This window comes from Numida meleagris, chromosome 9 (assembly GCF_002078875.1).
Source record: "Numida meleagris isolate 19003 breed g44 Domestic line chromosome 9, NumMel1.0, whole genome shotgun sequence".
NCBI classification, from domain to species: domain Eukaryota; kingdom Metazoa; phylum Chordata; class Aves; order Galliformes; family Numididae; genus Numida; species Numida meleagris.
In genome coordinates, this window is record NC_034417.1 from 2,694,536 (window position 1) to 2,719,062 (window position 24,527).

Here is a 24,527-nt window from a genome sequence, read left to right on the forward strand (position 1 = left end):
GCAAGAAATTTATTTCTGTGGTTTTCAGCTTTAGTGACTACCCATGAACCTTCACCTTTACAAGTCCAAGATAAGCTGATTCAGTTTTGCACAGAAGACCGTATAGACCATTTCCAGTATTATAAGGGAAAAAGGAAAACAGATTAGTGCAACCTTCCCCCTCACAACAGAATTTATTTTTTGTATTTCTTAGACAGACTACATCATAGGTAGAATCTGATGCGACTTAAATGCAAACTATACCAACCAACAGACAAGTGTTGGCAAACAGCTTTCAGGCAGTTTTAGTGAAAAGGAAGGAAAAAGGCAAATGGATATAAAAATAATGAGACACGGTAGTTCTTAGCCACTTGTTGTCAGTATACATCCAAAACTTAAAGCATTCTTTTTTTTTTCTGCTAATTCACACTCTTTAGACAACTGACAAAATCCCACTGTTCCTTCTCAAAATAGCAACTTTTCCTTCCAGTCATACTAATGGACCTCTCTTGACATCACAGTAATATTCTCCTACAGGTAGGAATTGTTCCTGTGTAATTAAAATGAAGGTTATAACTATCTTTATATGGTACTTACTGAGGACTGGTCATGTTGGAGGATGCAACAGAATCAGCAGTGGTTATCGTATCCAGCTAATTCCAGCTGCTTTGTGCACATGTTCTAGGGATCCAAAATGAGGCTTCTGCAAGAGTCAAAACAAAATTATCTAAAACAGAGTTGAAAGAACTCCAAAGGGCTACACTGACAATTTTTGTCACGTTATCAGTTCACCTAATGATTTTATTTCCCTTCGTGATTCCTTTTCTAGGCATTTTGTTCTGGATTAATTTCTCCATTTTATGGGAGGTATAAAGCTATAGATAGACACCTGCCCATGTTCATACTTCCATAACAGCACGTATCTTGATTTAAATTTCTGGTTCACTTAAGAGAAATAATCAGGCAGGAGGGATTTTCAAAGAAAGTTCAGGGATTCAGGAGCACAAATGCTACTGGAAGCCAATGAATACTTCCCCCCCCCCCCCCCCAAATACAATTTACTATACCATGCTAGCTTTGTCTACAAAGTTTGAGGGTTTGCTGTCAAACATTCTGGATAGGTTGTTACGAAGATGATATTTTGATCAACAAATCCACTAACATTTGGAAAAAGTGACACACTTGCCTATGGCAAAATCTTTATTTGTTTTGTACCTGGACCAATGCATGGGAACCAGAATGGAAAACAGCAATGAAATGAGAATAAAACTTATCAGTACATAGGTTTTAATGGCTGGAAAATGTAACCTATATAAGAAATACAAACTCAGAAAATTATATAGTAAGAAATTTTGTAAAGCTACTGTCAGGGTTATACACTTAATAACTGGAATCAGTAACTAAGATACAAAACTGTACTCTTAATTTAAACAGAAATACAGTGGTCGGTAAACCAGCATATTACCAACAAACAATTTTCACAATGATGAAAAGTAATTCTTATACTGAACTAGAGTCATTAACAGGCTGAGCCGTCAGTATCACTCAAGCATTTACAATAGAGATACACAAATACAACAAAAGCACAATCCATGGTAGTCACTTGATACCAAATAACAAAACTGAACTTACATCATTTGTAGAGCCATTTCCAAGGCTTTACTTAATGTACTGTAAACTTGTAATAATGGAAAATGTAGTCAATGCATTCTCAGATTTTTCAGATAATACACCTGTGTATACAAAAAGAAAGAATCTAGATTATGATCACTTTCCTCAAGTAGATACAAGCTAGCCACAAGCAATTTTATTATTCACAAGAAGAAACACAACTGACTTTAAAACAGAAAACGTGTTTCAGAAAAAACACACACACTCCACTTTTCTATAAGCTTTAAATTCTTAGAACATCAGAGTAACAAACCAATTTTTTTTTTTTTTTATAGATATACTTTCTCTGATACAGCACAGACTTGATTCAATATCCATTTGACATCAATGGGAGCCTCTTCCCTTCTATTCTCGGTCCTTGAATCATTTTATCGATTACATTCCCAAGGCAGTAAAATACCAAAACAATTGCCTAAAATTAAAAGTCTGTTTAAATCACATACTGAAAGGATACGATAAGAATATCTTATGCCTAAGATAGTTTTATAATAGCAATCATTCCACTCAGCAGCAGAATAAAATTGAAATGTCACTAAAAATCTTGTCTTGCAGTGTTAACTCGCTAACATCCCATTTGGGGTTTAAACTTCAGTACACCTCCCCCCCCCAAAAAAACCAACAATAACAAACTCAACACATGTTTTCATTGAAGTATTTTACCTAAACCTGTCATTCTAAGCACACAGCCTGAGAAAACGGTAAAGGCACGAGATACCCTGCACCTACCCTGCGAGGCTGAGACGGAAATTCAAAATCCTACTGTAGTCATGTCTGCAAGCCTGGAGAAGAAGAGGTAAATTGGGATAATGAATGGAACTGATGGAAACTGGTCTCTGAGAGATGTAGAGAGGGGAATTTCTTCATACAGCTGAAAGCTCAGTTTGTTTGGGAGATAGCTCGGTGCTAATACTCCACCTCTCTCCCAAAGAGAGGTTTAAAAAAAAAAACAACAAAAACACTAAAAACATACAGCCAGATTTTTAAATTTATTATCTAAAGATTTTAAGGGAACTGAAGTCCCAACAGGGGGCCAACGACACTGCAAATAGTTGAACAAGGAACGTTTGCCAAGACTTACATTTTTTTCTTTTTTAAGCTAGAAGCACATGCATATTCATCCAGAACTTTGTTTCTCCATTCAACCATACCAGCAGCAACCCCAATAAGCTAGACCTGCTGCCTCTTACTGGAGCTGGCAGCTCTACAGGGAAACATTTTCTCACTACTGAGAGTGAAAGAACAACTCGTGGCTGGGCAGCAAGCTCTGCTGATAGCTCTGAGGGCTCCACTGGGAGCAGAGTCCAACCTGCCTTCACTGAACAGATTCCTACTGTGACATAATGCGCTCACAGAGGTGAGACAAGTAACACAGAAAGAAACCTGAAAGGAAACAGAGGGAGTCAAGTCTCCAAAGGACTTGGTGGAGCTTTCCTCAGAGCAAAAACATAAAAAGTAAGTAATTCTGGGTGCAGATGACTAATGTAGTACCTGATTTAATGAATCAAAAAGTGGTTATCGAGTACATCTGGAGGGAAGCACAACTAAAACCTTCAAAATGGACACAATGTGTTGTATACATAATATAAACAGGCTACAAGGACCCGTGCCTCTTTCTAGGCTATACACAAGCATCTATCTTTCTAACAACTCCATCCCATCTATTTGCTACCTTCCTTAATGCCAATTTCTATAGGAGTATAAAGCATCTCCAAGCTCCACAAGAAATTTTTGTGCAACTTAGTGGTGTTTAAAGGCAGCAATGAACAGAGAAGATAATTCATTTCCCTATATTTAATCTCACTTGCATTCCTACAAGACATATTATAGACAAAGGGCAATGATGTGAATAGAATGCAGGCACCCTTTGGGTATAGCATCCCCCATCCAAGAGCAGAAATTTTTCCATGCTGCCCTTTCTGCACCTAGCCCCCTCAAGGCTTAGCAGATAGAAATACCTTGATCTCATTGGAGGGATTAGTTGGCAGTTTCAGGACGGGTTTTGCGTTTCATCTTTGTTTTTCAGTTGTTTGTATTTTTTGTTTTTATTTTAACTCCTTGGAACTGAGGCCAAGGCAGCACATGGTTCATGCTGAGCTCCTACACAGCTATGAGCAATGCCCATTTTGAGAGAATTCAGCAGTTCCATTTGTTCTGTGGCATAAGTATTTTCAAGGTGAGATGGCTGTGGAAAGAGAGAAGTTCCTCAAGTTAAACAATTCACTTTAAGAGGAGATAGAGCAGAAATGAAAGAATCACCCCCAGAAGGTTTCTTGTGCAAGTTCTGAAGTGTTGTAAAACCCAGAAATAGTCACTGAACTAAATGGCTGGGATGCTGGTCAGGTGTGCCAAGAGAACATCATCATCTGATAGGAAGTATATTACTGTACCTGGTTTTTGTGCAGTTGAGTTTGTAGATTCATTGCCTGACTTAAAATGTGTGGATTCACAGTTCAAATCTCAGCAAAGCTGATTCAGCTCTTCACACTTCTGCAGTAAGTGAAGCCACACACAATTCGCTGAGCTCTTTTTGAGGCAAGACCTTTGAAATGCTTAAAAATGCTTTGTTTGCCTCCCCAGCCCTTCCGCCTTCCTGTTCCCTGCGCAGATATTACACACAGCTGTGTCCTCAACACTTTTGTGACGTACCTTTTGCTTAATTATTTCTTCTACTCTCTCATTTGTGGGTGCATAGGCATGCAATTCTTTCACACTTCATGGGTTATGGTCAGTAGCACACAGGTTATAAGGCAGTGCCATGCTCTATAGCACTTGAGCAAAGGTTGATGATGCTGCCTGCGTCCAACACACATCCCCTTGCGGTTAATGTGTTAACGTTTAGATCAACCTTTCACTGCCAGTCACCACAGCGTAGCCGTAGCTTGTTAATACACAGAGTTCACCTGAAGCAATGCAAAGTATAAAACAATTTGGGATTTTACATAAAATCAGAGCAAGTGCATGATGGTATACGCTCTGTGCATATATATACACACACGCATTCTCTAAGCTTTTATGAAAAATAACAAGACCACCACCCAAGAGGAACTTCAAAAGAAATCTGTACTCCACATCTGCATGAAAATCATGATTTTTAGCACTGGTGTCAACAGTCCCCAAAAATATATGCCACAGTGGGGCAAAAAAAAAAAGCCTGAAGCAAAAAATGAAAAAAGGTTGACCGCAGGGAAGAAGGAAGATGTCTAATTTCAGCTTTTTGCACAAAAGTCCCTTCTAACTTGTATTGTACCCTCTTCAACTGAGTTGAAGTCAAGACCATGGTGTTCAGAGTTACTTGTTGCATTTGCTCACATTCTCCAAGGAGTATTATCAAGATGCTGTAAGCTCCTCCCAGCCACACACTTGTAAATGGACCACTACACATTACTGTGTAAATTTACAATCGGTAAAATTATACGGCATGGAACAACGGTAGATTTCCCTTTAAATATAAAAGTGCTTCTCTGATGCAGGGAACAGCACAGCTCCAAAAACAGTTGTGTCAGCACCAGGGGGTTAGGGCAGCACACATGGCCACAGCCATGGGAACAAATGGCACTGCAGAGAAATACTTAAGTCAGCTTAAATCAGAAAGACTTATACCTAAAATAATGTGCCAAGGCCTTGCCATTGGTGATATTAAACCGGAGCAAGCACCCAAACTGAAAACGCTTCACAGATTTAGGGGGAGGGAAATGAAAAGAGGTCCTGGTTTTAATTGCTTTTTGTCATGTTGAAGCTTTTTATTGTGTCTAGTACATATCAGGAAATTGAACTGTTTCATTTGTACAGTATAAATCATATTCTTAATTAAGTCTTATGCAGTCTAATGTCTGAATGGAAATTACGGCTCTTGAAGTTCCTACTGGACAATCTCACACAATTCACAGCTATTCAGAAGGATGGAATAACTTGAAATAAGACTAAGGAAAACACTTAATGAGAAATTACCCTTAGGAGCTTTCAAAGAGAAAAGGGACATGTGAATCTATATTTAGCTCTTGTGAATCCCAGACTAGCTTTTTTTTTTTTTTTTAATTAACACCGCTGATATTGCCCTGAAGATGATTGGTCATACATGTCAAAATTGTTTCCTTCAGAAATCCAGCAGCTTGCTCTTCTTTCTGAAGGGGAAACCCCAGAAAGCTCCTTCAGGAAAGGTAGCAACACCCCCTTGCTTCGCTACAGGTTGAACAAAAGAGGTTCACTGACACAGAAGATACACGATTGATTAAACGGACCCTCCCCCAAATCCACTTTCAGTCAGTCAACATTTTCAGAAAGTATTTGTTTATATGGCTCTATTAGGTAGGTACATAATACTAACTTTATTTTCCAAAAATAACTGAATGAGATTTACGAAAAGATTACGAACGCAGAACATTACAAAACCAAAAGCGAGTTAACTTCTTCCACAAATCAAGTACATTAGATACTTATTTTAACATCACAGAATCCCAGTTCCAGCCGTAGCTTTAATATTCCCATACAGCATCCAAAAGAAGAGAGAGGTACAAGAGATAGAGCTTTTCATTTCAAAGGAAAAAGGGACACTGAATTTTGAATCTTTGCCAATGATCTACAGTCAAGCTTTTACGTACATTTAGTATTTACGATTGGGAAAATCAGACATCCAGAAATTAGGAAATGTCAGATTTGAACTTGCTCATGCAGCTGTAATTCTATCCCCTCATGGGATCACCCTGTATGCTGAAATTAAGCAGAATGCTAGGAGTGGAGTAGGAAGCATGTAATCCTGTAACTAAAAACAGTCTCGCTGTTTGCAAGTGGAGTTCGTATTTCCTAGAGAAGTTTAGACAGGCCATAAAAAAAAGAGAAAAATGATCTTTTGCATAATCATAATCCCCCCACAAAACATTATGAGTGCTGTTTGAATCCTGAGCTTTCAGTACTGCAAACTCGGACCTCAGGAGGCATTAAAATCCTTTAGAGGAAGACTAAACAAATACAAACTGCCAAGATAGTCCAGCCCAGCCTCTCGCAAGGCACTTGTAGATGTGCAGAACATGCTACTTCCAGACAAACAGGAGGTTCTGCTCTGTTTAGGATGGCAAAGCAGGCGTTCCACCTGCACTCCTTTCCTCTATCACCTCTTCTCCAAAAAACTGGAGAGAGTGGGAGGGAACCACGTAGCAGAGGTCTGTGACATGCCAACATTCTGGTTTGAACATTCTTTCAACACATGCCCATGTTGCCCTGACAGCTCCTCCAGGTCCTTATTCCCATGTGCATGCATATGGTACTGTTGAAGTGGTTGTATTCAGTTGTTCCCATACATTACCAACACCTCACAGCAAAAGCACAAAGCCCAGCAACTACTTGGGCAATCCACAATGTACGTAAATCTGAAGACACCGGGATGGAAAGCTTCTTTTCCAAACTAGCAGCCATTCACCTGCTTAGTTTTAACAGCTCATGGCAAATAATGCAAGTAGTTGTATCTCAAAGTTCTGGAAGAACTGTGCAACTATCAAGGCTACTCAAACAGAAAGTTAGCTCCCTAATATAGGGCACGCATTCATCTAGTAAAGAGAGTACTTGTTTGGCCTCTTACTCTGCATTAACTCTCCAGGACTGCACTTACTCCATGCTACACACTGTCCCCATCTAGCTATAATAAATTGTTTATTTCTCCCTTGTTGTTCTCTACAGCTTCCCTAGGTGGTTTAAGCAGAAAAAAACCCAAAACAACAAAACCATACCATAGGGCTCTTGAGTCCAGACACTGAAGTAAAGACCAATCACATCTTCAAAGGGTGCATTTACAAATTCATCTAGCCTGCTTAATAAGAAGGGAAACCACAAAAGAACACCTGGTGTCTCAGATACAAGCATTAGGCACAAGGCTGCCAGCTTACACCATTTCACCACACACCTCAACACTTCCTGCTCTACTTATGTCTCCCACTGCTGGAGATACTTCCATTTGAGAAACAGGTGAGGACATATCCACACATACAAAACAACACCTCTCAGACCAGAGGTGACTCCTAGTGAGATGGTCTCCTTACACTCCAGCACAATGTAAACAGCTCAGACCCGATGCTGTGTTGATACTGCTTCTGGGCTCACAGTTAACAAAAGCTAATACTGAGCTTTCCATGTGCCACTGCACATGTTGATGGGAATGAGCCTGGAAACAACAGCTCCAATGGACTGAAGACATCTGATTTTTTCCAGTCTGAGGAACTAAGTGGCTCTGGGCTCAGCTAACTCATGGGTAGAAGATAATTTGGACAAACTGCATGACAAAGACATTCTGGCACACCTCCGCATCTCCTTCCATGCCCATTCATCCCCAGCACTCAAAGTATTTTGGGCCACAAATCACAGTTCTCAAAAGGAAAAAAGGTAAAATCTCCCTTAGATTAAATATTAAAATACTATTAAGAATCACAAACCCAGAAAACAGAGTCAGCTTTATATTTGTGTGTCACAACTCCATTTCAGAATTTCAAGTGTTCGGGTTACACACTAACCTAGACAAGTCCCATGAACACAGATATATTACTAGCAGAAGCAAACTGAGGACCCGTTCAGTCTCAAAGATTTTTGGTTTGTTTGTACCTGCCTGTAATCAAACTCTTGGATTTCATTTCCACTTCTTTTTTTCCTGACTCCCTTAACTGCAGAAAAGAGTCACTAACCAGAGACCTGCAGTCCAAATGAACTTAGCCAGACAGTAGACGGGTACTAAACATGGTCACATTATCAGACAAGCTATAATCAGCATCTAGAAGTAAAGACTTCACTGTAAGAGCTAACTATAGTACAAATATATCTGAGGAATATCTAGGCTCTGCCATTCCTGGTACGTATTATGAGCATCCTGCCAGACAAAACGTTACAAGTTTATATGACTTTATGGCTTCACTGTGTATCTTGAAAGCAACTGTATAACAACCAGTCCACTTGTGTGAAATACATTACTCTCCTCCCAAACACAAAGTTATGCCTTGTAGTTTGGCTTTGGGCAATGAATAGCCCAGTTGTTCTCATCACAAATAGCTGTTGTATTTCATCCCACTGATGCCTTCAGGATGAACCTCACTCTGTTGGATCAGTCTGCTGATTGCAATCTTAATTTCATGTCCTGCCTGATACATCAAAAGAAAGTGAGTTATTTCACACAGTGCACACGGTCACACCAGTTGTACTGTTCATGGCCAGGAAAAGTCTTTGCTGACCACACCAAGCCTAAAACACAGGACTGGACTGCCTTATAATGTACAGCGTAAGGAACAATTATTCTGATATACAGTTAATGCATTTAACCATACAACCCTGGGTCCCTCGGCAGGCAATGGATTGCACTTACTACCTACAATAAGCCAAGCTCCTGCCACAGACATGGTGAGGGACTCAGCCCAAGCTGTAAGGAGGCTCAACCCTCCCAGACCTATGATCTGGAGTAAGCAGCCCTCACAACACACACATTAAATGGCCAGCATTTTCCAGATTTACTAACCAGACCTGCACCTTTCCCCCTCACTTTTAATTGAGATCTGGATGGCGACATCACATGCAAAAAGCATATAAAAGACTTCACATGTTTTCAGCTATAAGTCATGTATGCTAATTCCTAGGCCACTCTTCAATATCTTCAAATCACTCTCAATGAATAAAGAAAGTTGTGGGGATGTGCTGGCTGGGAAAAGTTATTCTTATTTACTGCCACTAACTCTGAATCAGAGCGTAGTTGCTTTTTCCTGTATATTCAACAGGAGTAATAAACACAATAGTTTTGGGTGAGCACTTACCTCACACATGACAATCTGCTGGAGACAATGTGGTACAACTGGCAAGTTTGTGTAACAGACTGCTACCCTGGCATTCAGTTCAAGGAATAAGAATAGCAGACATATTTGAAAAGGCTCATTTGCTCACCATTTTCATTGAAACTGAATACCAGAAAGAAAACAGGCCACAACCCAACCACACTGGTCCACGGGAAAATCCTCTCCCCCTCTTCAGCATACTAGGCTGTGGTTCCCAAACATCTGCCAGAGCAAGTTAAGGGCAGCCTGCTTCTGACAGCACCACACGGGCAGAAGAGCTTTGGCCACAACTATGTGACTCAACGCAGCAGCCCTCCTGCCACCCTCCACAGCTCTATTTTAGCACCATCTGATTTAGTACGTCAAGTCTCATGACCCATATCCAATAAAGAGGTTCTATGTAATACACTGATCAGATAAAAGGATGCTTTCAAGCAGTGGTTATGCAACGGATCCACACTGCAATGCAAACTCTCAAACACCGAACGAATGCTAAGTTAAAATAAAACCTATCCTTGCTCTTAAATCTAACACACTGGCCTTCTGCTTGGAGCTGAATGACATCTGTTACAGCTGCTAATAGACTTGTGTTAAGATTCATCAACTAAGCTTCATTAAAATTTAAAAAAAGAAAAAAATGAAGAACAACTTCACCAGGAGAGAACCATTAACATTTCTAAGAGGTATTCTTAGAAATTATTTTAACATCAGTACCACACTAATCTCTCAAGGCAATTACTACTTGCTAAATAAGTTATCAATCTCCAGACACAGGCACAGTCACACTTTCCACACAACCCAAGTAATCTGTAATGAAAGCATACTCCCCAATTCAATTCCACGCCCAAGACCACATAGCAAATTGGTGCCAGAGAGATTAGAATTCATCTTCCTTACTTTTTGTCTGGTACTTAATCAGTGCAAGATGCCACTTCCCAACAGACAGCAAAACCCCCAGTATTATCAGTGTGGGTTGCTAGTACTTTTATTTTTGGAGATTATACGTATGTATTTTTGTTTTCAAGTCTTACGTGAATTAGCAGTATGAAGTACTGCAAAATCAATACTCTTGTTTTGTTGGAGGAAGGAATTAAGATTATACTGGCCTCAGGTCAGAGATTTACTGCACTTGACCCTGTACAACAAGTACTAGAAATGAAACTGCTTGCTGCAAAGAACAGTCAGGAGCTTAAAGAGGCAGTCTCTTGGGCTTGTTTTACTCTTCATGCCTCTAATAATAACATTTTAAAATGAATAAAACTAGCTTCATTATGGCTCTCACTCAATATACTGTTAACAACTGACAGCTTATGACCTGTTGAGAGTTTACAACATCTGCAAAAACACAGGACAGTAAGTTTTCAGGTGGTATCAAGCATCTGCTGTCAGTGAGAGCTGTCTGAGGCACCCTCTGCAGGATGAGGAGGGGAGAAATACCAAGATGAGGATCAGAACTATTGATTATAGAATCCTAGCAGTGAACAGGTTGTGAGGGCAAGAAAAATTAGCCCATGTTTTTATTATTCATATGCTACTTAGAAACACATCAGGTACTTCATAAGGTGAGTTTTTTCAAGTGATATAAGCTCTATTCCAAAGGACTTAATCTAATTGGAGACAATACCTGCAGTAATAAGATCACTTTTGAATACATACATGCTCAAAGGCTTACAAACACAGCTTGGGTTAAAGGGCCTGGGATACCTGGTGATGCTGAAGATGGGAGCTTTTGGGAAAAGCTGAAGTACTGGCAGCACAAGAAATACCATATGCTCCAGGACAGGAAAATTGGTCTCAAATCAAAAATGGTAAATACATTTTTGAAAAACATTCTGTTAACAAGTCTTTTTTTTTTTTTTTTTTTAAATGCACACTACCCATCATTAACAGCTGTGGTAATACAGAAACTCCTATCAAGCACAAAACAGACAGGTGGCCAAACTAAATGTAAAGAGCTTCAGAGAGAAGTGACAGGCAGCACCCAAAGGGCTGGAAGATGCATCTGCCAAGTACAAGCAGCCAGAAACACCGTGCACCCTCATCTGTGAGCAGAGCACTTTGACACCTACAGGACTAAGATGAGGAGTTTACACCTGCTCAGGTAGTTGCGCTCTTGTGAAGCACTTTTACCACTAACTCACGTACTGCTGCAGATGGCAGACAGCACACATAGGGCAGAACTAATTTCTCCTTTGAAAAAGTGCAGGCCACATTTCAAAAGTCTGAAGAAGTGCCTTTGCTATAGCGATATGCAATTGTAGTACGCATCAAGCTTTTACCCAGATAAGGAGTGAGCCTATTCACTTTACATTACTATGCATCCCTTTGTTCCTGAAAAAACGGAATGATAAAGCTTAAGCCATAAGAATGGGAAAAAAAAAAACGCCCTACATAGAATTATAGAATTGCTCAGGTTGGAAAAGACCTTCAAGATCATCAAGTCCAACTACAACCTAACCATACTACCCTAACAATCCACCACTAAATCATGTCCCTAAACACCACATCCAAATGGATTTTAAACACATTCAGGGATGGTGACTCAACCACCTCCCTGGGGAGCCTGTTCCAGTGCTTAACAACCCTTTCTGTAAAGAAGTTTTTCCTGATCTCCAACCTAAACCTCCCCTGGTGCAACTTGAGGCCATTTCCCCTTGTCCTGTCACCTGTCACCAGTGAGAAGGGACCAACCCCGCTCTCACTGCAGTCACCTTTCAGGTATTTGAAGAGAGCAATGAGGTCTCCCCTCAGTCTCCTCTTCCCCAGACTAACCATGTTTCCCCCCCTCCCCTCTGCTTTCAGTGGAGATGGTTTTACTGAAGGAAAAGGACCATCTTACTGCGTCCAGGCCAACAGTTTTCCTCTTAGGATTAGAGAGAAACTAGAGCAGGTCACGCTGAGCTGGCACTGCTGCAGCCGGACTTTGATACCCGTCACCAGCTGGCGAGTTGAAGGCTAACTCAGGTATCGCTGCACAATGGCAGTCTGCAGCACTGCAGCAAAGTAACCACGTAAACCAGAATCCCTCCCCCCAATAATTTCCCTACAGAAAAACAGCAGCTGACTAGGACTACGGATTTGGCATTCTTTAGCAGGCAATAAGATTTGCTGTAAGTACCTAAAAATACACTTGATGGCTGGCAGCCCAAGGAACCAATCAATGGGAGTTCACGAGGTGTGCTTTGCAGCCCAGATGTTCTCAAACTGTTCTGTGTGGAAAACTGATGGAGATGACCAGTCGCAATGTGCTGACTTCTATTCCTTCTGCTACTGCAGTGTGTTCAAAAGATGAGAAGTATGCTTGCAATTGGAAATACTCCCCCTTAAATATTTTCTTTTGTTACAGTTCACATAAAAATGTCACAACTAATTGGTGGGATTGGAAGTTGTTCCAGAGACAATTTGATATCAAGCACAAATCAACCTGCACCACTGCAGCAAATTGACCTTAACAAAAGCTCCAAAAGCATGACAACCACAGCGCTGGGACTCACATACAGGCAGGCATACATTCTAGATAGCAACAAAACTTTCAGATAGCAAACAATTTCTCTAACCTGTCTCATGCATTTTTTCAGTAGATATAGCATTAAAACTTGTGTAAAACTGGGGAAGAGCAAGAGGTCTTACTTGCTTATAGAAAGAAAACACCCTGCAGGATTTTCTAGGCAAATGGACTGCGAAGGCAAACTGTTACTAGATCTAATTTATTATATATTCATGTCTGAAAGCTTTCTTCCAACACTTCAGTTATAAATGATGATAAAAATGCAAAACTATACCTTGGGGAAAATGCAGGAACTGGTTTAAACATGTATTTCTCTATGCAGTAAAATAAACACAAGACACTAGCACCGATCTTGGATATAACGCTGTCATCTCCCTTATGCTGGGGACACACACGCACTCGTTAGGCACATAACCGCATCTCCATCCCTCCTTTCAATTAGGCATTACATTAACAAGTGGCAACTTGAATGCCATTGGCAAAGACCAAGGTAGGTGAGAAGGAAAGCACCTGGGTGCAGCACTCAGGTCCAGCAGCTGCTCCTGCATACCACCCTCACTGGTTGCACCACAAAGACCACAAGAGTTCCAGTTCAAATCCTTCAGGGATGAGAGAACGGCTGCTCCAGAAGTAATGCCTCCTATTTTATTCTGCTGCCCCATGGTGTCAGAGGCAAATGTTGGTGGTGTGGCAGTAGAGATTGAAGCTTCCCACCAAAATCCCGTTTCATTTTTGCTGCTGCGGGACAGGTGGCAGCAGAGGGGCACTCTGACAAAACAGCGCCTGACACGGAAGTGCAGATGGAGCAAGCGTGTGGAAATGAATTCCTCCATCAGGAAAAAATGGCACCCACTGACATTCAGCAGCACTTGGGAACATTTATGGAAACCAAACAGTGGATGTGAGCACAGTGAGGCAATGCGTGGTGCACTTCAGCAGTGCCAACAGTGGGTCACCTCCACTGTGCATGTGTCTACAAGCACTGTGTGCAGGCTCTTTTTCATTGCTGCCAAAAGTGCACAGCTAACAGTAATGACTATGTTGAAAAAATGTTTTGTAGTTGAGAATTTGCTCTATAAAACAGTGTTATTGTGTTCTTTGCAGCTGTTGTAGTTTCCATGGAAATAAATAGGAGGCATTACCTTCAGAGCAACCTACATAAATCATTTATTTTGATCTCGACAAGAAAGTCCTTTCCTTCTCCTTTTCTTGCAAAGACACATACTTATCACGAGCACAAATTTGTAAGCATCCCCAGAGAAGCCTCTGAGGCTCTTCTGTGGCATTTCTCAGAACGCAGTGAATTTTGCCAACTCAGAAGAATCACTGATCTGTCATCTTCTCTACAAGTTACAAAGCACAGAGAACTAAAGCCAAGTTCAAATTTCCAGTGTTTTCCTTTGCTCTGCTACTTCAGTCTGCTCCATTTCTTTCCCCTAAGAAGGACAATATTTGCCCTTGGCTCCAGTCACGGGGTTGCTTGAGAGTAGCTGAACACGCACTACATTCTGTCCTCATCTTCAATTCTAAGTAATCCAGACCAACCCCGCACTTGCTAACACTGCTTCAGGATTTTCCCTTGAACACCAACCTCTCAAATGCTTGTCCACTCCATGATGTTTTCAAATAACCATTTTTAATGCAAGCAACAGCATTTTACCTGTTTAACTGGTTTTTGGAGAGAACAAGAAGTTGTTTCAACAAAGAGGTTCAGATTTTCACAGTACAGGTCAAGAGCTTCACATGCAGACCACTAGACCTGTATTTCAGACAAGATTTTGCAAGTGGATTCCTTTGGAGACATGCTGCTAAATCTGTTCAACTCTGCTATTGCTGTTGTTGAGCATAGGGTCCAGGTGAGAATTCAGGAAGATTTCCTTGGTTTACTACCAGTGGTGCTGGCTGAAGGGTTACCGAGATCGTGGACACTGCCTTCTTTGTCCCCGTTTTTCACATAACTTCTGGCAGCTACATACAGAAAGAGATTCCTTTATGTATGATAAATGCTACAATCACTGCCATCTCCTTAGGGAAGGCAAGAAGTGCTGAGCGCAGCTCAAACAGGGAAATAGTTCATACTGAAAATACAAATTCTCTACTGCAAGGCAGACTGATCCTTCGCTGGCTGAACAGTGAGATAAAGAACACGCAGCTAATTAACTGAATACACTGGACTTCATACCATAAAAGTCACGCTACTTTGAGTAGGTTTGATCACTTCTGTCATCTTTTCAGGCAATAATTTTGTCACTTCGTTGCTTTTTCTTTAAGCTCCAGCTTGGGTGTGCGTGTGGGGGGGAAGATGCTCAACTGTTCAGCGGGATGATATTCAGCAAAAAGGGTCTGTCCACCACCACTTGCCTCCCAGCCCTTCTGGGAAAGACCACTGAAGCATACGGGGATGATGTTGAGCAGATAAGTACACCCAGTCAGGAACCCTGAGAAGAACTTACAATCTTACTTTAGATCACAACATGACACACATGCAAAAAATCTATCAGCTATTGCCATTGCAGTCAATTTCCTACTTTGCTTTAAAATCCTCGAAGAATTGAAAAAAACTTACATTATTTGTAAGGTAGAAGTAGTAGCTCTTCCACAGGTAAGGAAAATAAGGTACTGTGTGACAGAGAAAGACAGTTTCTCTCCCAAAATCCTATTTGCATGCCTTAATCAGAAGCTTGTTCTCCTTCACTGTTTGTTTTCCTCCCCTTCTCCCCTCAAGCAGCTCGGTAAGTTTCTAAGCAGTTTTAATCTTCAGGGTGGGTGGTGGTTGCTAGTTTAATACAGTATGTTTAAGCAGGCCCTATGATCCTAAGCACTGCTGCAAGCAAACACATACAAAATTAAATCTGATAAACCAAGAAACATTTTCAGAACTGCTAATACCACACAGAAAGAAGAAACTGTGACAAACATAGTAAAACAGTCCATATTTTGCACTGTAAAAGCTTTTACTCAACTCTGATCTATTTAGTTGTACCATCAGCTAGATATCAGATGATATAAAATATGCTTTTTATTTATTTCAAACCTAAGCTTTGAATGCAAACACTGCCAGTATCTGCTTACCAAAGACCAATTATTCAATGAATATCCAAGTTACTATGAAATGTCTGTAATACGTTATTGATAACATAGCATCTTCTCACCTAGACAGAGCTGACTACAACATATAACTAAAGGTTTCAGACACATTACATTATTCTCCTCCAAATGCTGCTCCTGCAGCATGCTTTACAGACCTGGTGAAGCAGCCAAGCAGCCTATCTCAGCTTGCTAAGCACTCTGTCAAACCATTTAAACAAAACTGATGCGCAGCCCCTAGATTAGATGTCCTCCCAGGGAAGGAAAATACCACCCCCACTACCTGTTTTTCTCCAGAACTAAATTCTCCATTATGTAATTCAAGATTTTGAACATTGGATTTCCCTTTTCCTACCTTCATTCTATGATAAAGCAATCTGTATTGTGTTACAATAGCATCATAATCAAGATAAGGATTTCATTACACCAGACATTACCTGGAGAGAAAGCTCCTGTCCCACACAGCTAACACATAACAAGCAAACACACTTCAAGCTGATTTTCAAAGCCTGTAGAACTTAGAGGCACTAGAGCACAAAGTCCTCCCTCTCTCAACAAAAGGAGCAGTGCAAGCCTATACTTCCCAGAACATTTGTCCTATACACCTTAAATTTCATTGCAAGGCACAATTCAGAACAAAGCTCACTTCACATCTTCACTCTGTGAAAGCTCTTCATAAAGGCCATCTATCAAACAGCTACTCAATCTTTTTCAGATGACGACGTGGATCATTTCTCAGCAGATGAGCAGCTATGCTTCATATAAGTCAGGAAACATCAGCCAGGCACTAGCCAATGCTGCTCATCTCCTCACTGAGAACTGACCCCATTCCCCAGCCTGCAAAGCAGTTGAATAACCCCTTAGCTTTGTTTGCCCCTTCATGGCGCATCTAGCTCTTTCATATTCACAGATGGGCAGGTTATCAGCAACTTTGAGTACAATCATTTTAGACATCTTAGACAGCCTGGATTTCCTTCAAAACAACACACACACGTAAGCTTACAGCAGACACCGTGATCCCACTCGGGTGCAATGCGCTGCCTCCAAAGGAAGGAGGAGGATCGTTCTTTTCACAGCTCCCAAACTTCAGAGGAGTACAAGCAACTTGCTGAAGAATATTTAACCACAAGAAGATGCAGCAGAAATCACACACACACAAAAATTAAATCTGGAGGGTACAGAGTTCAATATTCAAGGGACTGTAAGAGTCCTTGAGTTTCTATTCCTCCTGTTTCAGGGAGAGCCCTTGGCCCAGCACTCCAGGCCTCTCCAGAATTCCTAATGTCTTCACATTCACTCATCAAAATTCCTTTGCTTTCTGGCAGTACCTGAACCCGGGCACGAGACAAAAAGCAGCACATCGGGATAAATGATACCGCCTCCTGCTCTGCTGGAACTGTTATTTCACCTGCACAGCAATTATTTTTTCCTAGGGTTAGAATAGTAGCTGCAAGAAAATTGTGTTTTTAAGTATCATAAACTGCTTCCCTAATACTAGCCTTGAGAATCGCTACAGTGACCGGATCCTCACTTCCAATTCCACAGACAAACTGCCTCACCAGCCTTTCCATTCCCACAAGAAGCGTGCTACCGACAGATTTCTTCCATTTTCACATTAGAAACCAGTAGCAGGGAACCAAGTTTGTTGGAAACATTCATAAACGTCCATCATGGATTTAACCTGAATACTGAAGTAATAGACTGGAGAAGACTTCACTTTACAGCCTGATGCACTGAAACAGCCCAACCTCTATAACAATCTACCTGGTCTCTGAAGTTCTTTTTTGGGCTTCAAAAGCAAATCACTGGGTTATGTCCTTTTCTTTTTTCCCCTTTCCCCTTTTGAAGTGAGAGAACAACATAGAGTGGAGGTCTTTAGCATCTCACGGTACAGGGCAAAAGGTTTTTCAAAAAACGATCTCCAGCTTTTAAAAGTGACACTTGTAGGGAAAAACAAAAGCCAAAATTACCAATGCTGTGTTAAAAACTTGTCTGAGCTTCTGCTGTTCAAGACTAAATAAAAACCTTAAAGAATGCAGTGAACTCTAGCAACAATCCCCCACCAAAACCTGAACTATTCTTAGCAGCCTGTGAGCAGTTTCACATCACAGCAGGGTCACTGCAGCGTCGTCCTACATAATAAATACACATGGAACTACCAGAAATGAGGATCCCTGATCTAAACAACAAGCGAGGTTGTTTCAGGTAAATTACAGCGTCTGACTCTCCCACCTCCCTTCTGGTTTTATAATCACCTCTTCCAGTTAAAGGAAAAAAAACACAACAGGATTTTCCATGTGGCAGTGCGGAAAAACAAACACTACAGATTGGAGACAGACAACACAAAAATTAACTACTGCATTTATAAAATAAATTGCATTCAATAACTGCTTACAGTATAAACATAGCCTAGCTGATATGTGGTATTCCTTTAGATGACAAGAACAAAGTTTGGTTATGACTTTAGTGTCAGTAATCGGAACTCCAGTGATAAGAGAGAGGTACATAGGCACGCTCTGCCAGCAGCAACCCTTAATACAGACCACAGACAGGAGGAGCTGAATGTATCCTAGCACCCAAGTCCCCACATCAACATAGATTCTTACCAACATTGCACTTGACCGTTTAAAAAGAAAAGCAACTACTGAAGAATTTAGTTACCTGTTTTGAAAGACTGCTACAAGCTTGTGCTACATTGGAGAAGCATCAGCAGAATTCTTAGTGGCACAGATACAGTATCACCTACCTATTCAAGGGTTTTTTTTGTGTTTTTTTTTTTTTTTTTAAAAACATACCTATCCCCATTTACAATGCTCTTATGAAAATGTATTTTGCTTATAAATCCCCTGGGAAAGGACTTGTCTTATCTGTACTTGAACAGCCCAGGGCACAACAAAGTTCCAGTCTCCTTTGCTTTAAATACAAGCATAGCACGAGTATCTAAGACAAAAAAACTGAACGTGTTCATAGAATGCCCTTTGTATTCACTTTTTACTCAATTCCCTTTTACAGTTCAGAATAAACACCTCAGCTGTCATTCTATTAGCAGTTCTACCTCCCTATGAAATGAAGAAGGGGCCAAGTTTGCCTGCATCATGACTTCACAGTAAGTGGCAACCAGATGGACAGCACATCGCCATATGCTCTCCTTTGCCAAAAGGTCGAGAAGAGAGAAAACGCGAGTCAGAAAAAAAGGGAAAGGAGAGTGCAGAAATAAATACCTCTGTAGCATACCCATTAATTCATGCACACGCTCTTCCCTCCCAAAAGCATGATTTTCTATTATTTGTACCTTGGGATCAGAACTGAAGGAAGTGGGGGCAATGAGTGGGGCAGCTGGGGAACAGCATCAGCTCCAGCAGTCCTTGCTAGGCAGGTACACATCCACACCGTACCCAGCAGTGCTGCGTCCCTAACAAGAGCCCTCATACAAGCACGGGGAAAAGAACTTGCATCACATGGCCCTGGGTGTTAGCTAAGGGAACAAAGCCATCGCTGCGTAGGGTCAACCCCAGAGAAGCAGCGGCTCTTCCCAATGCACTGCCGAGAGGTTCAGCTGTGCCCCCTCCACAGACTCATCCGCATTTCTTCTTGCCCAGAGATAACGTGTCAAAAGCTTTGAAGTAAACCTTGGATGCTACTTAAGTGCTGCACTGCTCTTTCAGTCAAAGGAAACCAGCCAGCCACATCATGTCTCCAAGGAGTACCTGCCCTTTGAACTAGTCCCAAAAATAACAGCCTCCAAAGTTAAGAACGTCTATTGAATTACGCTACTGCTCTCTGCTCAGAAATGACTCCTTAAAAAAAAAAAAATCAAAGAAACAGAAAAAAGAGCATTCATATTGCTAGAAGTGGCAGCTGATAACAGGAAAAAGTAGATACATGCAAGAAAAATCTTCCAAGTTGCCTTTAAGACCTTTGTATGAGTTAGCATACAAACTGAGACCCTTATCACACTTTGCTCTTCAAACGTTGGTTTCAAAGCTAATTTTATCATTCCAGGCAAGAAGTGTCAATTTCTTAGACTTGGGCTGTAAAACCCAGGCAGCTCTCACACACCAAGAAGCTGCAGGCTGCACACTGCTGAGACATCACACACCTCACGCTTACATCCGGGGTGTTTGTTAACACTCATTATCACAGGCAGGAGCCCTACAGATCACATGCAGGCAGCCTGTTGGAAATTCATACCATCACCTTCAAGGTGGTGCATTTCCTATAACAAATCTGATAGAGGCAATATAGAAGCATTTACAGCAAAATACCAAAACAAGTCAGCAGCACAAGTCACACCGACTTTGAAATTTGAATTTTTCTATTTTTCTACATAAATTCTCATCATCATAGTGGCAAAAGCTGGTAGGTACGCTTCACTAACAGCCACGTTAACACTGTTAAGTCACTGTGAGTGTGAGAGTCGCAACTTTTTGACAAGCCCTGACACTTCTCCAGCTTACAGACAGCCTTTGAAGTTCCCTGAACAGCCCAGACGCTGTCTCACAGCAATCCACTCAAGCAAAACTGAACTGTTTTCCTATGACTGCTTGATTTTCTTAATTATTTGGCAGCCCCTCAAAATACCCACTGGACGTGAATGCCATGCATACCCCAGCCAGGCAGCGCGGGAGCAAAAGGGGCCACAAAGCACTGCAGGGCTGCTGAAGCAGACACACATAGCAGAATAGGCAGCAGAGGGAAGGGGAAGCAGGTCGGACATCACCTCTCAACTCCCTGGACAGAGCACCACCAACCTCACCCACAAAGTAGCATCGCCTTACCCAAGGAAGCAACTGCATGAATCACGGTTGCTGCTGAGGACTCAGATCCCACTTAAAGACTTGTTCAGGTGAACCACAGAAGTTATACCTCTGTATAATGTTCTTTCAAAAACACAAACAATACAAAGAGGTTCCATGTCAGGAGCTAATTTGCAAGGCAGTTATTTTGGTTTAGAGTTCAACTCTGGAAAATGAGGAAGCATCATATTTAGAACAGCATATGACTTAAAAAGATGATTAATGCAAATGGAGGTTAACAGTTACGTTTGCATACTAATTTTCCTGCAAATCATCATCTCATTCAGCACACAGAATGGCTCACACAGACAGAACTAAGCTTCTGCCACCCTCAGCCAGACATTTTCTGACTTACAGGTCCCTAGGTTTAGCACTCAAAGCATCTGAATGTTTTAAAGTGTAGTTTTAATTCACGCTTAAAACATGGTTTTGAATAAAAAACTAAGCAGACGCATATTATACTGCTTAGTTACTGGCAAAAGTATGATTCAAACTCCCTTCATGCCTTGGGTTCACAAGAGCCTGCCTTCTATTACTCACACAACATCAGTGGCTTGGACAGGATCGCCCATATGTAGTCAACAGTGACTACATAACAAAATATGGAATTAAACCCTAATACACAGCCCTGGCCTTGACAAATCCCAACTGCAGTCAATAGGTGGACTGCAGCGTGACAGACTGAAGAAAACCGCCCGCTGTCCCACTCAGCCTTAGCCCCCATTGCACCATTGAAGACTTTGTTGGGTGGGGGAAAGCTTTAAGCTCACCATTGGGAGCCTCCAGAGCCAAACTAAGTCACAGGACGAGTTATTCCACACAGTGATGAACTGAAGTTTATTGTGCTCCACTTGAGAAGTTCACTAAGTATGACAGTGTCCCTCCCACAACCAAGCTGGTCCAAGAACTATTGACAGCTCTGAACTTCAAGTCAAAAAAAAAAACAAAAAACGCCACCACAAGAAAACCCACTCTCTGTTTTCCAACCCTACAGAACACAGACTTACTCCTCTTATTATTACACCTACTAGGACCATTTGCCATCAAGTTTTAACAGTGTGCTGAATCCAGCTAGGACCTGCAGGGAGAGGAGAAGGAGAACAAAATCATGGCCTCCCTCCCATGTATCAGCTAGCAATGAAAGTTCTGCAAATAGCACTGCGTTGACACTTTGGCAATAATGCAAGGCAAGAAGGACTCCAGCTCACTCTCCTGCAACAACAGTGGTTCTGCAGCATTCATAAGGATGAAGTACTATCTGTTAAGGAACACCACTATCCAACAGTGGAGTTGAGCACTACGTGGACAGAACACAACATTTGTTGCATGTACAGAGAGCGCATGCAGATTGGTGTTCTGCTAGGTAACGTGATTCAGTTAATTACTGTTCTATTGTCAGGTAACACAATAATCTTAATGAATACTGATAATAAATCATAGATAAACTTCAGTCTTACCAGGGTGTCATAGGGCAATCCATTTTCTCCCAGTCTGGAGGAAATCACACTAATTACAGTGAAACCACGTTCCTGACCACGCTTGAAATCTCACTTCCAGCACAGAACGACAGAAGCAGCAACCTGTGATGCAATACTGCTGCAGAGTCAGCAGCTGCAGCGTGCAGCCTGCCGGAGATGGAGCTGTCAGCAGGCTGCCGGCCAGCCCGGCTATGGAGCCCCAGCTGGACCCAACCTGGGGCAACGCACAGCAGCACCTGGAGCAAGTGGAGGCAAGGCAAAAAGCTGCTCGTGCCTGCCACAGAGCACCTCCAGAACTCACACCCAACTGACCTTTGGGAACACAGTGACAGGGACAACAGTTACACCGTGCTCTGCATTTGCAGTCAGCCACGGTCTGGAAGCACTTCAGCTGAGCAGCAGCTTTTGTTGGCACTTGCACCGCAAGCATACATAGCTCATGTCTCGATTTTCTTGCTGACCTTCTTGTGAACTGGTTGGAGTCAAGGTCTTCCTCTTGCCCACTGTCCCCAGCCTGCACTGAGAGCCAACAATACACACTCCTGTGAGACATTCTCATTGTCTGCTCTTGTGCAGAACGCACTTACGGCATCCAACTTTTCCCCTCAACTTAAACCTCTTCTCAACCTTCTGAGAAAGAGCACACCACATGCTCAACAGGGGAAGGTGACTTCACACCTCAACGAGCAGCACCAAGATAGAGCTGCAGGAACTCCGCTTTGTTCCATAGCGCACAGGAACGAGCGTGCACACACATTGCATCAGGAACACGGGCTCCCCACACGCAGTGCCGCTTCACTGACTGTGAGCATTCTCTGAGCAGCGCTCAGGAAGCACAGCACGTTGGTAGCAGCACACATATGCTTTTTATCCAGCACCCTCCGCAAGCGAGAGGCACTCCTTCCCTTCTCTGTTCACAGCACAGACCTCGTTCACAGCATCAAGTCACAGTTGTTTCCCCACAAGGTAACAGCTGCAGAGCATTAACCACAAAGCCTTGTTGCACAGCCCTGATTTGCCACACGCAGCCCAACACCTGTGGTGCTCCTGAACTCCACCACACTACCACCAACCCCCTTAAAAGCACCCTGTGTGGACCTGCCCACAGGAGCCACCAGAGAACCGCTGGGTATCAGCACCCCCTCATAAGCCCTGCTGAGGTAATAACGCTTTATAACACATGAAGGATGTACAGGTTGCTTACCCGCCTTGGTTTGGGCAGATCCCAGCCCGCAGGAACCACACCGCCAGACACCGGCTGCTGACTGGAGCCCACAGCACAGCAGGTGCCAACGCTGGGACCCGTGAGGCTGCCCTGCAGTTCTCTGCTGATTGCACTTACATGCAGGCAGCTGTGTGCATCCTGAGTTGTTGCTTCTGCCGCTCCTTCCATACACAATCTCTTACAGCTGTGACAACGGTTTCAGGTGTTCCTCTTACTTCATACAGAACTTATAGGTCAGTCTGCTGTCAAGCACAAACCGAGAAACCCTACAGCAGACACCTAACGAGCCCTTCTCCTAAACTCACCAACAAACTTAAAGCCCACACATGTCCAGTCACTGTTTTCCACACACAAGATTTCCGTGCCACGCTCCCCTGCTACAGGGCAGATCCCCACAACTCACAGCCTGCTGCTCTGTACGCATACCAAAAGCGGCCTATTGAGCGCATTACGCTCACACAACAGCAAGCAACCCCCCGCCTCAGAGCACGAAGCGGGGCACGCTCCGACCCGCAGGACGGCACCGGTGCGCGAACAGCGGAGCGGCTCAGCCGTCCCGGGCCCCGCGCGGCCCGAGCAGCGCAACGGAGCGCAGGGGCTCGGTGCCCCCCCCCGCCCCGCACCGCCCCGGGACACCCCCGGCCCCGCCGCGGGAAGCCGGCGGGGGGCGGCGCCGCCTCCAAACTTTCTCCGCCGCGGAGGCGCTCCCCGCCCGCGCGGCCCCTCCGCAGAGGGCCGGCCCGCCCCGCCGGACCCACCGCGGCGGCCCCGGGGTGCCCAGCGTCGCGCCGGAGTACGGCACGTACCTGCCGCCTGCCGCACCGCGCCGTACCGCATCGCGTAGCCCCGCTCCGGCGGGGGCCCGGCGCGCGCCTCGCGCGTGACCGGCACCGTGAGGAGAGAGCAGAGGGGAACGCCGCGCGCGCGCTCGCGCTCAGCCACCCTTCTTCCCGGGTCGCCTTGGAAACGGCGCGCGGCGGGAAGAGG

At 43.0% G+C, this 24,527-nt stretch overlaps 1 protein-coding gene across 5 annotated transcripts in view; it reads right to left on the reverse strand.

The window, feature by feature from the left end:
- TMEM266 (transmembrane protein 266) overlaps nt 1-24,527 on the reverse strand; it is an 81,008-nt gene that overhangs the window by 54,574 nt on the left and 1,907 nt on the right. Inside the window, exons 1-5 of one of the 5 annotated variants that reach the window (XM_021406858.1) lie at nt 24,347-24,507; nt 3,606-3,832; nt 2,377-2,429; nt 1,612-1,712; nt 577-682 (exon numbers count right to left, since the gene is read on the reverse strand). In XM_021406858.1, the coding sequence (XP_021262533.1) occupies nt 577-590 (14 nt within the window). In that variant the 5' untranslated portion in view covers nt 591-682; nt 1,612-1,712; nt 2,377-2,429; nt 3,606-3,832; nt 24,347-24,507. Of the gene's footprint in view, nt 1-576; nt 683-1,611; nt 1,713-2,376; nt 2,430-3,605; nt 3,833-24,346; nt 24,508-24,527 lie in introns of those variants that run through there. The other 4 variants (XM_021406857.1, XM_021406859.1, XM_021406861.1 and 1 more) reach the window with 4 other exon arrangements.